Here is a 24772-nt window from a genome sequence, read left to right as displayed (position 1 = left end):
TATGTGTTGCTCTTAACCCTTTCTTTTATCCTTACCTGATTTGAGGAATGAGTAAGGAATGTTCGGCATCAATAAACTGAGCCTGTAGCAAAGCTCTTTGCAAATGGCAGTTAGTAGCCAGTTTAACTGGGTTAATTAGATCTGAAAAATGGGCACCCAATCTTTGCCCTGAGTTTCAGGCTTCAGCAAATGGGAACTTTATGCAGCTTCAAACAACAAACTTTTTATGAATTGAAGCACTGGAGGGGAGAGCTTTGGAGGTAAATGTGCTAATATGCTGTGTTCACTCAGGGGCCCAGTTCCTGTTTTAATATTATCTTGATTTTCCAGCCCGATATGTGTCTTGCCTGATTGGCATCAACACACTGTTGAAGCTGACAATTTTTATAACATTATATGTCTTTATACTTCTACTTTCTCTCCCCTCCCTGTTTTTTATATTTTGCTTACCACACCTGTGGAAGGATCTTCCCCTCCTTTTCTTGCCTACTTTTACAATATTTTGACCCACCTGCTCAATGGATCCCATATTTTGTAATGTCTGCTCATACCTCAGAAGAAAAATGAATCTTAGTAAGTCAATGGTTGTAAAAGCACCTAAGGTTTTATATTAACTTTGCTAGGGATACCACCTTAGCTTGTCTTTGATGCTTTTGCAACTTGATTAATCAGGGCCTATCATCTATTCTGAGCTACTTGTCTAGCAGATAATACCAAGAGTTTATTATACATATCCTAAATGATAAAAGTGATATGATATATTTGGAACTGTTTTAACAACCATGCCATAAAGAGGTTTGCAATGGAATTTCCCTTACCAAGTTTAATTTCCATTAAGTAATGTTAACAAAGAAAAATTGTGTTGTAGTTCTTATAGAATACTTCCAACAAAGTCATGTTTGCATTATGAAACACATAAAATATTGATTTTCTTATGTTGGAAAATATCTTGTGTATCTCTTTTAAATGATTAAAGAAGCAAATAGGGCATGTGTTGCTAAATTTGTAACAATTAAAAGTGGGGAAAAATAGAACTACATCGCAAACATATTCCTAATTTAATTTAAAAGATAATAGCAGATTTGTTGTTAGGGATGACTTGTTCTCTTTTCACTACCTTAAAGTTCTTTTAAATTATGTACATTTCTTGTATCCCATTACCAGACAAACTTTTTAGAATAACAATTTTCCAGTTTTTATTTAAAGATATAGTCCATGTTTTGCAAAAAATGTAAGGCATGCACTGTCCTTTTTTCAAATAAAGTCATTTTTTTTAAATAGAACCCTTTTTATTAAAATAAAAAATGTGAATTCATTAAAGTTTGGCATTGAAGCCTACAGAGTGTGTTGCACCCATAATCAGTGCATCATAGGTGCAATGCACAGGTTCCTACAAACTCCTCCCCTAGACCCAGGTCCTAATGGAGCTACAGACCTTCTGCTAGGGGGCTGGAGATAGTAACTGCATTTTTGCTTTGTTGAGATCTACAAGTCCCTCTGCTACAGTGGCAGATGTAAACTGTAGTCTATCCATTCTCATACTCATGTGAATGAATGATGTATGTAACTATGTGGATGAGCCACACACAGCAATGCTAAACCTAAAAGAAAACAGAACGCTTAAGGGAGAAGCACCCCATGATTTATGTAAGTGAGAGGGGGGTGGTATGAGGGGGCTGGCAAATGTGGCCTTGCTTTATGTTACACCCAAAAATAAGGCCACAAAGGTGGACTTAGCTTTTACATTTAATCAGTGAATACCTTGAAATGATGCAAAGGTAACCAGTAAACTATAGGATAAAAATAGTTTATGTAAAAAGGCCCTTTTTACGAAACAAGTAATACGTTAACCTACAGCTTTTCTGCAACAATTGAAGCAAATTAGGCTTTGAAAGGTGATGCAGAAAATTACTACAGGAGTGTAAAATTCCCTTTACTACACCCTCTGAAGAATTATTTGGGCGGCATTGCAATGCACTGTACTGTGAAAAAGGCAATGACCAAGGGAAAAAAAGCTAGCTAGACACAAATATTGTTTTTTTTTTTTAGGTTGAACGAAAAAAATCAAACAGTGGAGTTGATTTACTAAACCTGAAGAGTGAACTCGCACGATTTCAAAACGGCCTCAGTGTGAACCTGGGCTTAAGCTTTGATAAAAACCTAGAAGCAGATTGGTTTCTATGCAGAGCTTCACCAGATTTTTCACTTTCCATTTTTAGTAAAATTAACCCCAGTGTGTCTCTATACTGCATGGATGGACAAATCTCCTGCTGCAGCTATCTATTTCTACAGGTGGCCTTCAGGCTGTCAAACTACCGGAACCCCAGCTATGTCTGATTTGATGCAGTGGTTGCTCACCTAACAATTGTTTCTGCCCACCTCCTTCAATTTTTCAATCAATGGATGTGGGCCAGGAAAATGGTGAAGAAACAATTGACACAATTCCACCACTGCAAATTGCCTTGGCACAGTCAAAAATTTCTCAGAAGCTCACAAAATTGATCAAATGGTGTTTCTTCAATTTGGAACATGCATTTAATTCAGTCATTTTAGTTACCCTGAATGATCAATGGTATGATCATAATAATGCATGTTTGGCCACCTCTCAATTTAATTTCTCTGGTAATTCCGGCATTATTCTAATGCTGTACTTTAGGTGATTCTAAAGGCAATTTTTTAAAATTAAAATAAAAGAAAGATGTTATACTTACCAGCTCTGTGCAGCAATATTGCACAGAGAGGTCTTTACCTCTTTTTTTGGGTTTGGAGGTCCCCTGCCTGCACTATCCACTCCTTTCTGTGGGTGCCCCATGGCAAGCTGTGTACTATGCAGGCACCTGTGTGGGCACACTCCTGAGATGGGCCATGTGCACACACAGCGAGGCTTGGCCACGCCCCCACTCTCCCTCCTTACAGGATTTGACTAACAGCAGTTCCTGCTGCTGACTGTGTCTCCTGTGAGACCAGCAAGTGGAGGAGCACTGCTGCAGGCAGAATAGTGCTGAAGTGGTGACAGGAGCCAGGGAAGTGTTTCGGAATTGTTTCAGGGGAGGTTACAGTTAGGGGGGTATTTTTTACCTTAATGCAGAAAATGCATTAAAGTAAAAAAAAAAAAAAAAAGTGTTTGCATTTAGAACCACTTTAGGTATATGTTCTCCTACAAAATGGCCCATGAAACATTTTACTTTCCTTCTGCATTTTCATGTGTTTTACTTTACGTTATCAGTATATTCAGTTGCACAATCTGCATTCATTTCACACAGTCATGAAGAATCTAGTGAGCTAGTAAACCGTTATCACATTCAGACAGGGAATTTTATGGAATCAATGCTTAAAGTGTATGTCCAACCCAAACTTTTTTTACTTTTTTTTTTTCAGTTTTGAATGTAATAAGGAGAGGAAAGAACCCCTGTAGGGTTTAAACTGCTATCCATTTGAGACCTTTTCCAGCACGTTCCATCCAGTGACAATAATTTTACCAGACATGGAAAATCTGCAACAGAGACAAAGAATGCAAGGAAAGCTGCCTTCCTATGCTCCTCAATAAAAAGGCACTTTAATTTTGTTTTATTGTCCTTTGTAATTTATTATCGCTTCCTATTTGGTTAAAACATTATCGCTGTGACAATAGGTGAAGGGAAATATCTGTAGTAGAGCCTCAAATATCAGTCAAAAAACAGGGGTTTCTAATCCATTCTACCCAAAAAAAAGTTTGGGCTAGATATACACGTTAAAACTGTACAATTACCCATGTGCTACTTATAACCAGTCTCTAGCACCTGCTGTCCTTGTTTTGAGGTACTTAACTACAATTCATGTGGTTTTACCAAAGAAATGATCCCAGTCATAACAGTTTATTGCAGCATCTATAAAACCTGTGCATTTGATATAGCTCTGGCATATTTCCTGCTTCCCTATGTTATACAACATAATGTAGTAGCTAATAAACAACATAAGAAAATGGCACAAACCCTTATGTACTTCCTCCTTTTTATTGTTCATTTCTTTTTTTGGGTCATAAATGCTGCAGTCCGTTCCTGCCCAGGTGGAAGAGCATATGCATGTGGCTTCATTGCTGCAAACCTGAAAATAACTGAATAGCATTAGAGCTACAAATTGTATTTTTGCAATATGCTGCACATTCTACGAATTCTTTTCATAAATGTACCAACCAACTTTAGGCACTGTTGAAAGAGACACTAAAACTTTGCCCTCACAACATGTCTGCCAAAGACCCGCCTCCCTGCCCCTCTATACTCACTTTGCCAATGCTCCCTTGCCAGTTCTTCCTCCTCCACAGCTGGCACTGAATCATATGACAGTGCACAGTCCTAGAGATTGGCTGCTAAACCCAAACACTGTCTTGGAGAGCAGGTAATAGTGGTACAATACAGGTATTGTTGCAGGCTGCGAAGAAGCAAGCAAAGACGGTAAGGTGACTATAGATGTATCAGCAGGGAAGGGTCTCTTGCAGATACATTGAAACGTTTTACACTCCATGGGCAAGGTGATAGTATCTCTTCAAATAAATTAAATGTGCAGTGGTATTTGAATCCAACTCTGACTACAAGGGTATTTGGCATGTTTCTTTATTCTTTAAAGAAACTCTAGGAGAAAAAAAACACAAACTGTGCAGGTATACAGAGTAGGTAACTAGAGGCATCTGCACATATCTGCAGCAGCCTTTTAAAACCATTCATTGCAGGTGAATGCAAAGCTAAAAAAATGTGTAGAGAAGGAGATTACTCCGGAGCTGTGCTCCCATATTTTCTTACTGTGCCAATCACTTTGATGAGCTTTCTCTCTGGCTAACACAAACATGGAGGCCAAAAGGAAATGGCATAGCTTTGCCTGTTAGAACAGCCCAACATTCAGCTTTCACTGGAGGGTTTGCGGAGCAATTTGAGTCAGTCAAATCAATTAATGTTAAACATGTTTTGAACCACTGAGAGTTGTATATATGAACACATCAGCAACTGAGCAATACACTCACTGGCCACTTAATTAGTTAAATTGCTTAGTAACACAAATAGCTAATCAGCCAATCACATGGCAACAACTCAATGCATTTAGGCATCTAGTCGTGGTGAAGACAACTTGCTGAAATTCAAACCTAGCTTTAGAATGGGGAAGAAAGGGGATTTAAGTGACTTTGAACATGGCAGGGTTGTTGGTGCCAAATGGGCTGGTCTTAATTTTTCAAAAACTGCTGATCTACTGAGATTTTCATGCCCAACTATCTCTAGGGTTTACAGAGAATGGTCCAAAAAAGAGAAAACATCCAATGAGTGGCAATTGTGCAGAGGAAAATGCCTTGTTGATGTCAGAGATCATAGGAAAATTGGCAGACTGGTTTGAGATGATAGAAAGGCAACAGTAACTCAAATAACCACTAGTTACAACCAAGGTTATATGCAAAATACCATCTCTGAATGCAAAACACATCGAACCTTGAAGCAGATGGGCTACAGAAGCAAAAGACCACACCGGGTGCCACTCCTGTCAGCTAAGAACAGAAAACTGAGGCTACAATTCGCACAAGCTCACCAAAATTGGACAATAGAATATTGGAAAAATGTTGCCTGGTCTGATGGGTCTCGATTTCAGATGCGACATTCAGATGGCAAGGTCAGAATTTGGAGTGAACAACATGAAAGCATGGATCCATCCTGCCTTGCATCAATGGTCCAGGCTGGTGGTGATGGTGTAATGGTGTGGGGGATATTTTCTTGGCAAACCTTGGGCCAATTAGTACCAACTGAGCATCATTTATATGCCATGGCCTACCTGAGGATTGTTGCTGACCATTATCATCCCTTTCTATATACAGTGTACCCATCTTCTAATGGCTCCTTCCAGCAGGATAGTGCACCATGTCACACAGCTCAAATCTCAAACTGGTTTCTTGAACAAGACAATGCGTTCACTGTACTCCAATGGCCTCCACAGTCACCAGATCTCAATCTAATACAGCACCTTTGGAATTTGGTGGAATGGGAGATTTGCATTGTGGATGTGTGGCCAAATCTGCTGTAACTGTGTGATGCTATATGGACCAAAATCCATATAGCATAGAGGAATGTTTCCAACACCTTTGTGAATCTATGCCATGAAGAATTAGGGCAGGTCTGAAGGCAAAAGGCAACCAGGTACTAGCAAGGTGTACCTAATAAAATGGCTGGTAAGGGTGTATTACCCATGAGTTTGATCAGATCCCAGAATTCAGTCAATTGTGAAGTGAAAACTGGGAAAAGCTTAAATACTTTTTATGGAATTATCAAATTAAAATGATACTGGAAAAAACTAGAGTAAATAGTGAATGTAGGCAGAGCCAAGGAGTTGGTAAATGTGGAAGAATGACACACAGAGGCCCAAAGAAATTGACATGATTATTATTTGGTTAAGTTGTAGGTAGGCAAAAAACAAGTGAGGTAATGTGCCAAGGTTCTTGACCTAACAGTTCCACAAAATATATAACACCTGGAGCACAATGTCACAAGAACACAGTTCCACCAATGTTTTCAAAATTATATATTTTATTGAAAAATGTTAAGGAGGATACAGAGGTTACAGTTTGTAGCTATAACATACATCAATGCAAATAAACCTCAAAGAGGAATAAGCAAACGACAGAACATTCAATTGTAGCCATGTCGCACGGCTGGTGTTGTTCACATTGTTATTATTATTAAAGTTCTGCAAGACAGTGACTTAGGCATTAAGTGAGATGTAGCCCGGGAGGAGCCAGGATCATAGACTGCTGAGACAGAAGGACCCTTCTCCCAGGGAGCAACAGGACGCGCGGAGCCTGCTGGGAGTGGTTATATAAAGGGAGGCGGGACTTTCCTTCGCTCTCTTGCCTCGAGGACAGTGGACTGGAAAGAAGGGGAAGAGCAGCTGCGAAATGCAGGAACTTAGGCTGAGGCCTAGTGACGGACACCGGAGTGAAGCCAGCGGTGTGAGTGTGCGATAGAGTCTCGGTGCCGTGGCCGAGTGGAAGTTTGCTGACAGGCAGACGGAGACGCTGATAAGAGCGGGGCCTGGTCGCAGAGGGAAGCAGATCTCCTGGTTTGGGTGAGAGACATCCAGTATCTACATTTCTCTTACATTACAGACCTAGACTGATTCTGGAAAGGGCAAATAGATTGTGTACTTTAATAAGGCCATATTGACACTTAATCAAACCACTGGACACTGCAAATACAAATATAGTGCGAGGTGGGTGAATCAGGCCTTAAACCCTCAATCCAGTTCTAGGCTGTTAATCTGTGGTGACGTGCAGGATAAACTGTATTTGCCTCTCTGTGGATTACAACTGATACTACAATGGGGAACATAGTTCAACCTCCTTTCCCTTGTTGGATTACAAATACTTTTCTTGGATTGTGGGATTCCTTGCCGATGAAGATAAGTGAGGCCTCACTCTCCAGGACACATTTGCAGTTCATCTTAAAGGGGGTATCCGTCAGTATACAGAGTGCACTCTGCTAAGTTGATGTTATAGCATTACACTGTTTACTTTGCATTTAAGTCATTGAGTATAGTAACTTTATCTGCGGTCACTCTCTAATAGGGATGATCGAACTTTTCAAAAGTTCGGTTCGGCCAGAACATCCGAACTTCCCGAAAGTTCGGCCCGGATTTCAGAACCCCATTGAAATCAATGGGACCTGAACTTTGGTAATCAAAAAACACCATTTTGAAGCCCTAAAACCCAATAAATGCCCCTAAAAAGTGCCTAGGGTTCTGGGTCATGGCCCAGGGACTATTAATCACACAAAAAAAAGTTCTTAAAAATTGTCATTTTTGATAGAGAGCCAATTATTGAAAAAAAAAATTATTAAAAAGTGGTCTAAAGTGGTCTAAACTTATTAAAAGGGGTCTAAAAAGTGTACCTGTGAAGTTTCAGCTCTGTAGCATGTCCAGAACCAGAAAAAAAAGATTGTTTGTATTAGAATCAATATAGAACAGGGATATGTCTCCGCTATTTTCACACCTTGCCGGTGTAACGTTAAAAAAACCATACCCCGTGAAGAAACCATACCCTCGTCACTTCCGGTCTGAAACAGCTGAGCAGCGCAGTAGTGCGCATGCTCAGAGCCCCGGATACGTGATTGAAGAAGAAAGAATTTGAGAAGTGCGCATGCTCGGTGGGCATGAAATCATCACGGCGCTGTTTCTAATGTTATACTTGCGGCGGGTACATTAAAACACTTTGGGTGCAACATAAATCATGTCCTCTCCTATCGCTGTAACATCCCTCATCTCCGGTAATAAATATAAAAGCGGCGGCGGGTGTATGAGACGTAAATGTGACGGCGATCGCGGCTCCGTGATCCGCTTTTATATTTATTACCGGAGATGAGGGATGTTACAGCGATAGGAGAGGACATGATTTATGTTGCACCTGAAGTGTTTTAATGTACCCGCCGCAAGTTTAACTACCGTGAGAAATCCATACCCTCCGTAGCGGAACCGGAAGTGACGAGGGTATGGTTTTCTCACGGGTATGGTTTTTTCACGGAACACCGGTTTAGTAGCAAGCGTTTTTTGGGCATTTTTTGGGGGACTTTGGAGGCAGGCAAAACATTTGAACTTCTGTGTAGGGGTATATATACATACACCTATGTCTGTATATATACACATACACATATATAGGTGTGAAAATAGCAGAAATATATGCTTGCGCTAATTAACACTAATATGGCTTCTCTCCTATAACACCTATATATGTGTATGTGTATAAATACATATAAGTGTGTGTGTATATATAACCCTATACAGAAGTTCAGATGTTTTGCCTGCCTCCAAAGACCCCAAAAAAATGCCCAAAAAAAACCGCCAGCTGCAAAAACACACCTGGGCGTTTTTGTAACTGGCGTTTTTTGGGCATTTATTTGGGGTCTTTGGAGGCAGGCAAAACATCTGAACTTCTGTATAGGGTTATATATACACACACACTTATATGTATTTTTACACATACACATATATAAGTGTGATAGGAGCGGAGACATATTGGTGTTCATTATTTCATTAGCGCAAGCATAGTGTTCTGCTACTTTCACACCTATATATGTGTATGTGTATATATACAGACATGGGTGTATGTATATATACCCCTACACAGAAGTTCAGATGTTTTGCCTGCCTCAAAAAACCCACAAAAAATGCCCAAAAAATGCCTGCGCCAAAAAAAATGCCTAGGTGTGTTGTTGCAGGCGTTTTTTTTTGGGCATTTTTTTGGGGTCTTTGGAGGCAGGCAAAACATCTGAACTTCTGTATAGGGTTATATATACACACACACTTATATGTATTTATACACATACACATATATAGGTGTTATAGGAGAGAAGCCATATTAGTGTTAATTAGCGCAAGCATAGATTTCTGCTATTTTCACACCTATATATGTGTATGTGTGTTGTCGGACATTATTTCACTTTTAGCGCTACACATATTTTGTTTTCATTCATGTATGTATATATACCCCTACACAGAAGTTCAGATGTTATGCCTGCCTCCAAAGACGCCCAAAAAATGCCCAAAAAAACGGCAGCTACAAAAACGCCCAGGTGTGTTTTTGCAGCTGGCGTTTTTTTTGGGGCATTTTTTTGGGGTCTTTGGAGGCAGGCAAAACATCTGAACTTCTGTATAGGGGTATATATACACACACACATACACACATATAGGTGTGATAGGAGCGGAGACATATGCCTGTTAATTATTTAATTAGCGCAAGCATATGTTTCTGCTACTTTCGCACCTATATATGTGTATGTGTATATATACAGACATGGGTGTATGTATATATACCCCTATACAGATGTTCAGATGTCATCCTCAAAAAAGCCCTATAAACGCCTGCAGCAAAAAGCATGCTCAAAGGCGAGAAGACATATCCCTGCACTGAATGTAACCTAGGAGAAACAATCTTTTCTCTATAGCGGTCACCCTGATATGGAAGGGTTTTGTCACCCTGCCATAGCAGTCAGAGTCAGTTAACCCTACACTACACTACGGTCCCCTTACACTTAACACTTTCCCTACAGAAACTAAATTATTAAAGCTAACTATAGTGGAAAATAGCACCCTAACTACACTAGATATCCCTTTCCTCACACTAAAAATTGCTAAATGACACTTTGTAGCAGAAGTCACAGAACTGCTTCCACTCTCTTCCATGTCCCTGTATAACAATGCTAGGAATTTGGCGGGGGCTATCTTATATACTGGGGGGCGTATTCACTAATGATTGGCCTATGGACCCCCTAGTCACTCCAATCACATTCCTAGCATTCTCCTGCCCCCTCAATTGGCTTTTACTGATGGTTCTGGTCCAATCACAGGCTTTTAAAACCCATTTCCTGTACCATTGCATTTTGGTCGGTTCTGGTTGCCGAATTCCGAACTTTTTCAGCAAAAAGTTCGGAATTCGGCCGAACCTCGAACAGCCAATGTTCGGGTCGAACCGATGGTCAACCCGAACCATTCGATCATCCCTACTCTCTAACCACATTTAATAGTTAAAGCATTGTTCACTGTTGCGGAACACCATCCTCTTAGCATACATACACATTTGTTTGTGTATGTATGTGTGGCATGTCTTCTGGATCCTGAGTGCTGAGCAAAAAGGCATAAATCCTTGACTGGGAACTCAGGATCTTTTCTCCTTTGCAACGATTGTGTTTTTTCTGACTTTTGTTTGATTAATTTGATCAGCTAGGGGTGCAGACAACACAGGTTCCTTGGACAGGTAAGTGTACTTATATTAAAAGTCAGCAGCTACAGTACTTGTAGCTGCTGACTTTAAATTTTTTTTAATACAGGCTGTAACTCGCTTTAATGTCCATAGTCGGGGCACAAGCAAACATTAAGGTAAAGTTGGAAATGGAAATACAGCACTAAACATGTGCATTGTATAGAACATACAGTAGGTAGATTTTAGAAGCTCTGATAGCAGGTGAGGTCACTTTCATTTTACTACTTTAGAAATAGGAATAAGTCTTCCACAGTTAATCTTTAGGGCTGTTTCTAACAGTTCTAAAATAAACTTACCCCATGTCCAGAACAGACTTTGTCATTTGAACCCATTGGACAGCTACTGATGTTTAGTGATGAAATATGGAGACATTTTCTGTCTAAGCACATCATTGATGGGCCACATGGTGTTCCATCCTCTACATATCCCATGTCAGTTTCATCATCCAAAAGAATATGGGCACCACTGTGTAAAGAGATAATTACACTGCAGTAGAGCAACAAACACATAACTTTTGTGAAATTTTCTGTAGAAAAATATATTCAAAACCAGTGATGGAATAATTGTACCATGGGCCCTGCGCTGTTCTCAATATATTAGCCAGTTTCAAGAGGACATACATAATGGTAAGTGTACATAAGCATTTGTCTTATGCAGTGGTATATTCTTTGCAAATTGAAGATCTGATGTTGGAAAATGATAATAAAATCAGCTCCCATAAACAGGGGAAATGCAAGTGCATTTATGATTTTTTGATTATCTTAAAGTATAACTAAAGGTAAAACTTTTTTATAGCTTTGGATAGAGGGGAGAGGGATTAGAAAACCTGTTCGTTTTCATTGCTGCCTGTGTCCCCATCAGAGAGATTCACCCTCTCTATTTGTCCTGTTTACCATTATCATTAAAAGTGAAAGTAAAAGAAAATCATAAAGTTTTGGGTTGTCCGCAGAAAAGTAATAGGGGGGAAGTTTTACAATGGGGACACTAGTTCTAAGGACCTAGGGGTCCCCAAGATATCCCCTTAATTTGCAAGGATTTCCTCTCACTTCCAGTTTTGGTTATGGGACAGGAAGTGATAAGAAATCTTCCCAATGGAACAAAGATGGCAAAAATAAACCTTACAGGGATTATAACCCTCCCTTACTCTATCCAAAATGAAAAAAAGTTTTGCCTATAATTCTACTTTAAGGTGGAACTAAAGTGTAAATTAAAAACAAATGCAAGCAGGCAGGCTATTTTTTTTGCTGAGAAGTCGGTGAAGTCATCCAGTGCTGGCCAACCAAGATGCTCAAAGAATGGCAAAGAAAAACCAGGAAGAAGACTGGCCAGGAAAAACCAGGAAGAAGATGCCAGCACTGGCGAGGGACCTCACAGGTGTCAGACAATTGAAGCAGGGGGTAAGCATTGGGACTTTAGTTCCTCTTTAAAGTGTATGTAAACCTTAACAATGAACTTCTCTTATTTGCTCCCTTTTGGTTGCTAAATATACTATTGAACATTTATCTGTTGAACAAGTGCAAAAATACCTGGTAATTTTGTCAGAAATCAGTAAACTGATAACTTCCTGTGATTCCTGCCTATGCACAAGTATGTGTTATGAAGATAAGGAGATGAGGAGGTGGGTGAGATGTGGAGAGGTATGTGTTCATTGTAATGCATCAGAAATAAGGTAGGAAGGGCTGAAAAAACATGTTTTGATTTTCAGAGGGTCAAAAAAGAAGACAGGAGCATACTATATTTCTGGCACATCAACAGTTATTATTCTGTACCTGCAGCATGTTTAAATGGTAAAACATGGGTAAATGTCCATGTATTGCAGAGATGTGCTATATATATATATATATATATATATATATATATATATATATATATATATATATATATATATATAAAATTTGAAACCTGACATTGTTGAACACTTTGTCAAGGAAAGTCTATGGGCCCATACACACTTGTCCATTTTTGGCAGATGCGTTTTCATTGCATTGAATGTCATTAAATGTGCACATTGAAATGCCCTCATGCATGTTCAAATTCAATGATGCACATTAGAATATGTGTTGATGTACATTTTGATACATTTAAATTAAATGTAAATTAGTTTATTTCAGCAATTTGCCAAAAACAGCAGTAAGAAGGACACTGAAAATAGCACTGAAATGCAGAATCGTATTAGCATTCCCATGGGCCACGCTGGAGTCTTGGGCCTGAGGCTACCCCCTATTCTGCCTTTGTTGTAATTCACCACTGTTCACAATAATAATAGTTCAAAAAATATTTATAAAAAATGTAAAACTTCAAATAAATACCTGCAGTCCAGAACTCTCTTTTGGTGATTAATGTATGTTGGTGGAATGTCACCCTCTAATTTGCCAATACGAGGGGTTTTAGATACATTTGCACACAGCAAAAATCCACAAAATACATCACTGCAAGAAAAAAGTCAAAATAAATGACATTGCTAGTGCCTATTATTCATTCAATGTACATCTCTCAATATAACTTTGTTAAATTATTTTTCTAGTACCACAGATGTCCAATAACAATATAATAACATCAATGAACACTTCATTGGGAGCCTTTAAAGTTGTTAGAGTATGGATTATCGTATCCATGTTATAAAAAAGCATACAGTCATAACTCCTACACAGAATAGGCATGTGAAATAGAAAGTTTTGCACCCTAAAACTAGAATGTGTTAATCAGGTAAATCTTGCCTATGCTAATGCCAACAATCAAGTCTTACACACTAAAAAATGTATAAAGTACACAAAGGAATGGGACATGCATTACACAGCCCTTTACATGTTCCATTCATAAAGTAGGGAAAATGTTACTTCTGAAATGTCTTCTGCTTTTGTGATTAGTGCCCTGGTACTTGTCTTAGCATGTCTAAATCCATAACTATTTTTCAGCCTTTTGAATAGTGTGACGAGGGGTAAAAACCCTGCTTTTTTAAAATTATTATTATTATTTTTGTAATTTGTGCCTTTTGGGAGATTTTTTTTAAATTTTCTTGTCCTACAGGCACAACAGGAAGAGAGAGGACATCTTCCCAAAGTGAGGGAAAGGCCCCCTTAGTCAACTGTCACCGACACAAATGTCACACTGAAAGTTTTCTCCTCTATTTTTGTTATTGTGTCAACTCAAAATTTTAGATGAGAGTGGTCATCGAGACAGCAACAAAATCTTAACAGGTGTTACATTCATTTCCTACTCTCTCCAAAGTAAAAAAGTTTTCACTTTAGATACATTTTATGCAAACCCTTTAGAGGAAGGTAAGAGAAAATCAGGAATCAAGCATTATGAACAAGTCATGCTAGAGACTTAGTGCAATATAAATGGATCACAAATGACTGTCATGTCATGCAATAATCCTACTGGACAGGGTTGGATCCTATTAACTGGAGCTTATGGACACACAGCCTTTGGAACTTTGGGTAATACCCCTCTGCTATCACTTCTTTTAAACATATTAGCTTGTTTTTCTGTTTTTATCCTGGCTTCAAATATTGTGATACAATACCACTAATATAAACTACTCCTAGGCATAACAGAAAAAAAATAGGCAATAATTATACAGGAAAAAACGCCACCTTTGCCTCTGCCACCAATAGACACATGCCTACTCTGCCTAACATTGGTAAATCCACACCTGCTACTGGCGCTAATAGAGTTATTTATGAATATATTGATAAAACAATAGGCATAAAATTGATACTGTTTACAACCAACTTAGATGTGCGTGTATGTTTCACCTACACAGAAAGAGGTTGATTTACCAAAATAAATATACATTGTTCACTTAGTAGATAAAGTGAAGCTGTGTTCACTTTGAAAACAGGGTTTTGGTTTGCACATATTTGGATAATTGGTGTAAACACACCTTCACCTTATGTGCTAAGCTTAGTGAACATTCATTTTGCAACGTTTTCTTGAACTTTGCACAGTGAACATTTTCTTTTTCTAATAAAGCAACCCTTATAGGATCCCCATGACCAGTGGTAACTTTTTGGACAATTGGATCTCTTGGCAAATTACATGCAGGGGCATTCATCCTGCTATTCTTACATAAGTCATAAAACAATATTGGCTTATTTATAGCAATAATACCAGGTGAATTTTCCTAGAACTGTTTATGTCCATTCGCATAAACAGCTAGCTCCTTTTAACTTACTGTTTGCTGCACTTGATCCAGTTACCTCCATCCTTTCCACAATTTCCTTTCTCTGTGCCTTCTGCATTCAGTCTTTCATAACAATATTTGTCCGACCCTGAAGCTTCTGCCATGACAGCAAAAGAAAATTATAAACCAGAAAATTGTATACTTATCTAATAGTAATTTTCCTTTCCTGAAACATGGCAGTATACTCATGGATACGGTTTCCTCCCCTTCGTGCTTACAAAACCAGTTATACAATAAATGAAACCCCCTCAATAAGAATATTATTCTTGTAAATATACTCAATGTGACAGCCCTTTGAGTTTGTATGCTGCTATGCTTTTTTATCAGAAAAGGAAAATTACGTAAGTATACATTTTTCCAGTTTCCTGACACAGCATGGCAGCATATTCATGGGACATAACACACCAAACAAGGTATTTGGACAACTTACATTCATTTTAAACTGAACAACCAAACTCCACTGTGGTCATTGCTGCACGGCTGACCTTGTAATAGGTTTGGAACGTGCAATATGTGGACTGGATTACTAACCTACAGTATGTATCAACTGTGGACAAAAACCTCTAAATTCCGCCCACAAGGACGTAATCCCTCTGGTAGAGTTGGCCTTGAAATTAATTGATGGATCTGTATTCTACACACTTTAGATTTTTTTGACCTGGTGCAATGCAATTGTCCTAGTGGATGTAGGAAGTCCTTTTCTGAAGCCAGAAATTAGGAACAGGTTGTTGGACTTCCTGAAAGAAGCAGTTGCCTCACTATACATTTTTAGCTTTGTGCCAACATCCATGGTATGTGGCAGATCAAAAGCTTTGCTCTGGAACATTAGCAAGGTCGTGTCCCGATTTAGATGGAAAGATCTGGAGAACTTTGGACAATGCTGAGCAAGAAGTTCCAGGACTAATCTGTCTACGAAATTCAAGCAATAAGATTCATTGCAGCCTAAAGCTGAAGTCTGAAACTCTGCTCCTTGAAGTGAAAGCTGAAAAACGTTTTTCAATGTCAATGTCTATATTGAAGAAGCTTGATCTAGAAGAAATGAAGAATGGGACATGTCCAACACTATCTTTACATCACAAGGAGGAATGAAATAATTTTCTTGGAAGGTGAATTCTCACACAATGCTTTTGATTCACCAGCTGAGCAGACAGAGCCTAGACTTGAACTCTGAAGGTGCTAACATCTAAACCCATGTTGAGTCCTGCCTGAAGAAAATCCAGTATATCCTTTACAACAGGGATAAGAGAGTCGGAAACCTTTGAACTTGCAAAGTTTGAACTTATTGCATACACTACAGTAGTATACATGAGGTTCGCAGTAGGTGCCCTAGCTCTCAATAGGGTCTCAACAACTGAAGATAAGCAGCTTAAGCAAGTTGTCATCACCTTTTAAATAACATGCTTGGGGGATGCTTTAAACCTGCCTGTGAAATTACATATCTGTTGGATATACTAGACCAAAAGTTACATTTAGAAAGAAAAAATACTATTTAAAATACTATTACTATTTAAATACTATCTAATACTATTTAAATTGCCACTATGACATTCCCCTCAACATCCATACCAGACCCTTAATGTAGATCAGGGTCTGGTATGGTTTGTAAAGGGGGACCCCCCAAGAAAAAACAAAAAATGTCCTGTGGTTCCCCCTGACATGGTCCTTTTTAAATTTCATATCATACCCTCATCAAGGATATGGGTCTGGTATGGAATTTAAAAAGAGCCATGTGTAAGAAAAAATCTGGGGTCTCCTGCAAAATCCCTAGCAGCTCCTTCTGTATGAAAATGTAGTAGCCAAAGGTTTTCATGGGCAAACAGGGTTAACATTTGCTAAGCCAGAGAATTGCGGGCATGTGGAGTTCGGTGCCAACTTTGCATGACCACAAATACATACCTCATCTCTACCAAGAACTCATTAGTGACAACCCAATCGTAAATCAGGGAGAGCAGGTAGGATTGGGAATCCTTGGCAAAGGTTAGGCAGTTGATCTACAGCTGGAACATCACGGTTTAGTCCATAGATTGATGACTGTGTTCACTAACGGATTACAGTGCCAGTCCAACTAAAACTTTTGTTTAGTAAATTATGGTAATTTGAGATAATAAATGATTTCTAATATCTCTCCAGGAATCTGTTGGTAAAGGTTCTGTTTTGAGTTCCCTGAGATGGCTATTCATAGAGCCCATAAAAGTCCTCTGCTCTCCCTGCTGAATGTATTACTGATTTTCTATAATGGACAGATTCTTTATTAAAGTAGAACTATAGGCAAAACTTTTTTTTAATATTGTGGATAGAGTAAGGGAGGGTTATAACCCCTGTCAGATTTTGTTTTTCACCATCTGTGTCCCATTGGGGGAATTTCCCTTAACTTCCTGTTCCATAGCCAAACAGGAAGTGGGAGGAAATTCCTGCAAATTAAGGAGATTTCTTGGGGACACCCAGGTCACTAGAACTAGTGTCCCAATTGGAAGATTTCCCCTCTATTACTTTGCTGAGGACAACTCAAAATTTGGGATTTCTTTTACTTTCACTTTCAAAGATAGAAGTAAACAGGACAAATAGAGAGGGTAAATCTCCTTAATGGGGGCACAGACAGCAATAAAAATTGACATGGGTTCCAATCTTTCTCCATTCTATCCAAAACTTTAAAAAAAAGTTTTGCCTTTAGTTATACTTTAAGTTTTTATAAAGAAGCATCAATAGAATGGGTAAGGTTGTCTCAATGTAATTAGAAAACCCAAAACTTCAAGCTGGACAAGAGTGCAGATAGGAACTATGGCAGGGAATACGCAAGATATATGTCACCGGATAATTCAGTCTAGGAGAGTCTCACTTAAATATGTTAACCTAAAATTTCATATTCCTGATATGTGCCTGCTGCATGATGAACTTGTATGAAAAGGTATCCTGTTTTCGTAGTATTGCTTCCATTGTGTAAATAATCCCTGGTGTTCCTGCCTGTCACTCTGCTTTACTATTAAACATTGACAACACTGGGCAGGAGAGCACAGCATGGTCAGTTTTCTAGCTGTGCTCCTCCAATGATTAGACTTGTGCTGACATGTCCCCCCCACACAGCCATTCACTTGAAACACAAATGTTTTGCTTTTCATTTCTATTTTAAATGGAATGGGATGTTTTACAAGGTGATGGTTCACATATACTTTAAACTGAAATATCACTATGAATTGCATCCTGATAGCTGCCTTACTGAAACAATTGAAGTAAATATGATTGAACAATTATTTTTGCACCAATGATGATTTAGCTCAATAGATGGGCTGTATCTAAATAAACTGTAATAGATATAGTAGTTAAAAATAGAAAGAAAGAAATACAAATGCAAAGCTGATTTAGCAATAACTTACTTTGCCCCCAGATGTGTTTACACTGATTGTCTCTTGTCTTGCATTCACCATTGTAACAGCGTCCCTATATATATTTATGTCCAAAACAGATATATAAAATTACAAAATAACACTTAATTATATTTTTCTTTTAAAATAAAGATTATTCATACATACTATAAGTGATAGATGTTGAGACATGCAAGAAATTAATTTTTTTTTACCTGTTAATTTGTTACTGTATTTTAGGCAAGGTTTTTATTTGAAAAAAGGGCTATGATGTACAATTTAAAAACAGAGCACAATTGGCAGACAATTGTCTCCCAATAACAAGAGGTGTCTGAATGAGCACCTCCATGGCAATTTCACCAGCTAAAACAGTTTAAAAAAATGAAAACAACTTTTTAAATGACAAATTGTTTAGTGAATGGATTAACATAAAAGAGCAAAGTGAGCTGAAGTGAGCTGAGTGTGTTTCAAACGCGCAATCAAATTTAGAGCAAAGCTTTACTATTAGGTGTTCATATGTTTGATTATAAAAAAAAAGCAGCGCTGTATGAATAAGGCCTCATTGACATTGGACGATATAAAAAAAACCGCCAGTAGCTTTGTAGTGAGTTTTTCAGCATTTTTCAGCTTTTTTGCATTGGCGTTTTTCAGCGGTTTTTTTTAGCATTTTTTGGTGTTTTTAGCTAATAATCCCCTCTCTGCTATTTTAGTAACTCCACACTTTCCCACAATGCAATGCTTGCCAGAATTGCATCACATGTGTGTTCACACCCATGCATTAAGGTTTAGGTGCAGGGAAAAAAAGGTCCTACAACATTTTGGTGCAATTGTGATCAATTTGATCTATACAAAATATATGGTTGAAATCGCATCGTACAGACATCACATGTGATGTGCACAGGAATGCAGTGCATTTTTGGTGCAAATCACATGCAGTGGTCAGCGTGCACCAGTGTGAACCCAGGCTATGTTCCATGATTGACACCTCGAAACAGAACCCAGGCTTAAAAACAGCAATGGAATCAAAAACTTAAAAATAAACGCCAGTTAGCAGCGTTTTTATTGGCGTTTATCGACGTTAGAGCGTTTTTACAGCTAAAAAAACACCACTCAAAACCCACTAGTTTTCGGGGTTTTTTACAGCCAGAAACGACCCCTGCCAAAAACTGCTGATAGCAGCCTATGTGTGCATGGACACATAGTATAACATGCTGGGGAGTTTATTGGCTGTAGAAAAAAACATTTGACGCCAAAAACAGCAGCTGTAAAACCGTCCAGTGTGCATGAGGCCTAATAGTGATACTCTTCAACAAGTATACAAATGTGCATGAACAAAAGTGAGTTTTATATCAAATAAAATAGATCACAATAATGTGAATAAAAGTCCATAAGTGTAAATGAAATAGTTCCAGTGTTATTACTCTGCAATATTAGTGAATCACCATCTGTGTGCTGCCTCCACCAAATATAAGAAGTGCACACTCACCAGAACCAGTTGCTGTGTAAGTTATAGGACAGCAAAAGTGCATTCAGTATTCAATGGTCTTCCTTATGAAGATACATCTCATACTCTATGGATGTGGTAGATCTTCCAACCTCACAAGTGAAATCATCAGGGGAAACTGCTCAATTTTCCTGAGCAGGGAAACTGAGCTCACTTTGGTGGCATACTATGTAAGTTTATGTGCCTTGTGTTTTTTATGCACTTTATATGGATTGCTTTCACCATCAGTTGTAGAATCAAAACACCATTCCTGGCTGTATGTGGTTTGGTGTTTTTCCTTTTTTTTTTTTTTTTTTTTTACATATTTTAATAAATACTACACTATGAGCAATTTTTTTCTGGTGTCGTGATCCTTCTGTCTGGCTTGATGAGATTGAGCAGTTTCCCTGATGAATTCACCAGTGAGGTTGGAAGATCTACCACATCCATAGAGTATGAGATGTATCTTCATAAGGAAGACCATTGAATACTGAATGCACTTTTGCTGTCCTATAACTTAGACAGCAACTGGTTCTGGTGAGTGTGCACTTCTTTTATTTGGCGGAGGCAGCACACAGATGGTGATTCACTGAGATTAACCACTTGCCTACCGTGCACTTTCACCCCCTTCCCATCCAGGCCAATTTTCAGCTTTCAGCGCTCTCACACTTTGAATGACAATTGCGCGGTCATGCTACACTGTACCCATATGAAATTTTTATCATTTTTTTTCACACAAATAGAGCTTTCTTTTGGTGGTATATAATCACCTCTGGGTTTTTTATTTCTTACAAAAAAAAAGAAAAAAGACAGAAAATTTTGAAAAAAAAAAAAAGTTTTTATTATTTTCTGCGAGTAAATTTTGAAAATAAATAAAATTTTCTCCTTCACTGATGTGCGCTGATGAGGCGGCACTGATGGGCACTGATAGGCTGCACTGATGGGCACTGATGAGGTGGCACTTATGGGCACTGATGAGGTGGCACTGATGAGGAGGTACTAATATGCCGCACTGATGAGCACTGATAGGCGGCACTGATAGGCGGCACTGATGAGCACTGATAGGCAGCACTGATTAGCACTGATAGGTGGCACTGCTGGGCACTGAGAGGTGGCACTGACGGGCGGCACTGAGAGGCGGCACTGCTGGACACTGATGGGTGGCACTAATGGACACTGACGGGTGGCACTGACGGACACTGATGGGTGGCACTGATGAGCGGCACTGATGAGCAGCACCATCAGTGCTGCCAGTCAGTGCTCATCAGTGCCTAGATGAGCAGACACTGATGGGCACTGACTGGCAGCACTATGGGCACTGATTGTGGGCACTGATGGGGGCACTGATGGTGGGCACATTTTATTTTATTTACCTTTGTTGTAATCAGGGCACTGGTGATCAGTGCCCTGATTACATTTTTCTTTGTCCCCGAACGGCTGATCGGCTCTCTCCTTCCTCACACTGCAGTCTCTGCGTGAGGAAGGAGCGCTGGCGATGAGAGATGATCTCATATGTTTACATATGAGATCATCTCTCATTGCATGGGCCGATCACGTGGTAAATGGCCGCTGAGATTGGCCATTTACCACGATCTGTGATTGGCTGTGTCCAAGGGACACGGCCGACACAGATTTTCCCCGATGCGCGCTCGCGGGAGCGCGCGGGGAGCCTGTCACTGGGAGGCCGTATAAAGACGGCCTCCCGGAAATGTGAGTCCGCGCTGTAGCCGTACTTCGGCTATAGCGCGGATATGAAGAAGTTAAGGAGTAATAACACTGGAACTATTTCATTTACACTTATGGACTTTTATTCACATTATTGTGATCTATTTTATTTGATTTAAAACTCAGTTTTGTTCATGCACATTTGTATATTGTTGAAGAGTATCACTATTATTCATACAGCGCTGCTTTTTACTTTTTTATGTACTTTTTATGTTTGTATATTCACAGATATTGCATGCTGCTTTTTCCAGACCACTTAGGCGCTAAATGAGGACTTTTTATATGTTTGATTATCACTAAGGTTTACTCAAGCTCATTTTTTTTCTTTAGTAGGAATGTGAGGATTGCCACTGCTGACCTCCTTTTGGAAATACTTGTTATCTAGCTGTTATTCTCACCTTAAATACCCTTTGAGTCACTGACCCAAAATTATGTAGATCAGAGAAGTAAAAGAAAAGTAGAAGACTTATCAGCATGGCAGTCAGGTAACTAACATTTCTAGCCACTTGCTTACTGGGCACTTATACCCCCCTTCCTGCCCAGGCCAGTTTTCAGTTTTACAGCGCTGTCGCATTTTGAATGACAATTGCTCAGTCATGCAATACTGTACCCAAACAAAATGTTTGTTTTTTATTTCACACAAATAGAGCTTTCTTTTGGTAGTATTTAATCACCACTGGTTTTTTTTTTTTTTTTATAAAGAAACCAAAAATACTGAAAATGTTAAAAAAAAAAATTTTTTATAGTTTGTTATAAAATTTTGCCAACAGGTGATTTTTCTCCTTCACTGATGTGCGCTGATGAGGCTGCACTGAAGGTCACTGATAGGCTGCACTGATGAGGCAGCACTGATAGGTAACACCAGTGGACACTGATCAGGCTGCATTGATAGGTGGCACTGATGGTCTCTGATAGGCGGCACGGAAAGGGCAATGGTTGGCAGCACTGATGGGCACTTATATGTGGCACTGGTGGGCACTGATTAGCAGCAGTTGTGAGCATGGATTTGCAGCACTGGTGGGCACAGATTAGCAGCACTGGTGGACACTGATTTAGGACTTGTAGCAGAAGCCGGATACCAGTTTTCTTCTTTTTTCTCCTCAAACTGAACATAAGGAGAAAAAAAGCCATAACCAGCTTCTGTGTACTTCCATGATCAGCTGTCATTGGCCCTTTACCCTGTTCTATGATCAGCCGAGTCCGAAGAATTTTAAACCCACACTGCAGCCGTCTTTCGACTATAACATGGGTGGGAATTGGCTAAAGAGAACCCCATGTGACAGCACTGGGCCAAGCACCTGTGCTATCAAGTAGGAGGAAAGGGAGCGAGTCACATACTCCCCAATACCTGGAAGTATCACAAACTGTATCCTGACCCGGTGGACACGGAGTGGTGGGGGAGTGAAGGGAAGGTGTGTGCTGTTGGAAGGGGAAAGTTACAAAAAAAAAACTGTTGCCTTCCTTGCTCACTGTGCTATTTCTGACTTTCGTAGACCTCACAATTTAATATATCAGGCCACAAAGTGTTCCAGGAATCCATACCTAGAGCAAAAGGCCTTTATTTCAGTCTGATGCAGAGTTGCTTTTTTTTTTTTTCAGATAATTTGCATGTATCTTTTGCATGAGGCGGAAGCAAACTGTAGAAAATATGATTTTTGTCTTCCTGTCTTTAGTAACTGTTCTTTGATAAGGAAGAGTTCAAAGGGGTTTTTATAGTGACTTATCAGCAATCAAACAAATTAAAGGTCAAATATCATTTATTATAGATGGCAATCAGCACGGACCATTTAATTTACTTTTTATTTGACCACTTGTTTTGTTTGCCTTAATGCCTTAAATTGCTTGAAGCAAATCTGTCACATGTGTTGTGAAATCATATGCTACAGAACAGTGTTTCTCAACCTTTTTTTGCGCAAGGCACTCTTTAAAATTTTAGACTATCTCAAGGAACCCTCTATAATTATGGACAGTCTCTAGGCACCGCATTCTAAAATGTAAAAAACAATTCTAATATTTTTACATGATGTAGCAACATCCACACATGTGGGACACCCAACGTTAGAGGTGATTTTTTTCTTCCAAAGCAAATACACTGTTGCACACTGGTACTGACTAGTACTCCAATTATTCTCTTCTCTCTCAATTTCTCTCCATCAGTCAGCTAATGTGACCCCAGTGCTAAGGGAGAGAGGCAGAGGAGGGTCAAACAAGGATGCTGTGGAGGCCACAGACATCCTCCTTATCAACTGATGACATCATTGGTTGTTAGGATGCCAGTGTCTAGAAAGTTGTAATGGTGCATAATGAAAACATGTGGCTTTGTGTAACTAAAATGCAGGCTTGTATACAATTTTTGATCAATTTTTAGGCATTTTGCCAAGGCACCACTGAAGAAGCCTCAAACACCTTAGGAGGCTGCTATAGAGAAAGCTAAAGCACTAAATTTCCTACCACTAACTACCACCAACTACCAAGAGGAAGTGTTAAACTTCACTACCACTGGCCACCAGTTGAAGGGGGGAACTTCACCTCAACTGATTATCAGTGAGGAAGAATTAAACTTCACTGTCACTAACCACCAAAGGAGGATGGGGAAGGGTTAAAAAGTATAGTCACTGACCACTAATTGGGGAGTGTTAAACAGCACTGCAACTAAGCACCACTGTTGGATTATTATTACATCCACGGACACCAATGCTGGGGGAGGGGGGTTTATTGTGTTCACTGACACCAATGTTGGGGGTTAGTATTGTGTCTGCTGACATCAATGCTGGGGGGTTTTATTGTGCCCACTGACACCAATGCTGGGGATTATTATTGCACACACTGACATTAATGCTTGGGGCTATATTTGCATCCACTGACACCAATGCTGGGGGTTATGTTTGCATCCACTGACACCAATGCTGGGGGCTATTATTGCATCCACTGATACCAACACAGTGGGGTTTTGTAGTGACCCCTGGCACTAATAATCAGTCTTATTGTACTTAAACTCTCTCTTTTCCGTATTCCATCTACAATAGGGAAGGATTGGGTCCTGCCTTCAGTTTCACTGTGTAATAGCAAGTGCCTTTGTAAGGTAAACTGGATTTCCTCCACCAGAAGGCCAGTACGGACTTTCGCTCACACCCGTGCACATTGCACACCTGCACTCACCAATTAGCATTTGGCTCCCAGTGGCCTATTTAAACTGCTCTAGTACTGTGAGCAGTTGCTGAATGGTCTTCAGCTTGTTCCCGTGGTTCTGAGACCTGATC

General features: G+C 39.4%; 1 protein-coding gene across 6 annotated transcripts in view; it reads right to left on the bottom strand.

Moving 5' to 3' along the window:
- ADAM23 (ADAM metallopeptidase domain 23) overlaps positions 1–24772 on the bottom strand; it is a 306801-nt gene that overhangs the window by 20974 nt on the left and 261055 nt on the right. For 5 of the 6 annotated variants that reach the window (XM_082261892.1, XM_082261893.1, XM_082261894.1 and 2 more), the window contains exons 20-24: positions 18317–18380; positions 14937–15042; positions 13069–13188; positions 11056–11224; positions 3972–4083 (exon numbers count right to left, since the gene is read on the bottom strand). In XM_082261892.1, the coding sequence (XP_082118018.1) occupies positions 3972–4083; positions 11056–11224; positions 13069–13188; positions 14937–15042; positions 18317–18380 (571 nt within the window). Of the gene's footprint in view, positions 1–3788; positions 4084–11055; positions 11225–13068; positions 13189–14936; positions 15043–18316; positions 18381–24772 lie in introns of those variants that run through there. The other variant, XM_082261890.1, reaches the window with a different exon arrangement.

Source organism: Pelophylax lessonae (assembly GCF_965119305.1).
Source record: "Pelophylax lessonae genome assembly, chromosome: 6".
Lineage (NCBI taxonomy): Eukaryota > Metazoa > Chordata > Amphibia > Anura > Ranidae > Pelophylax > Pelophylax lessonae.
Note: the sequence above shows the minus strand (reverse complement) of the source record. Positions and strands in the feature narration are given on the sequence as shown.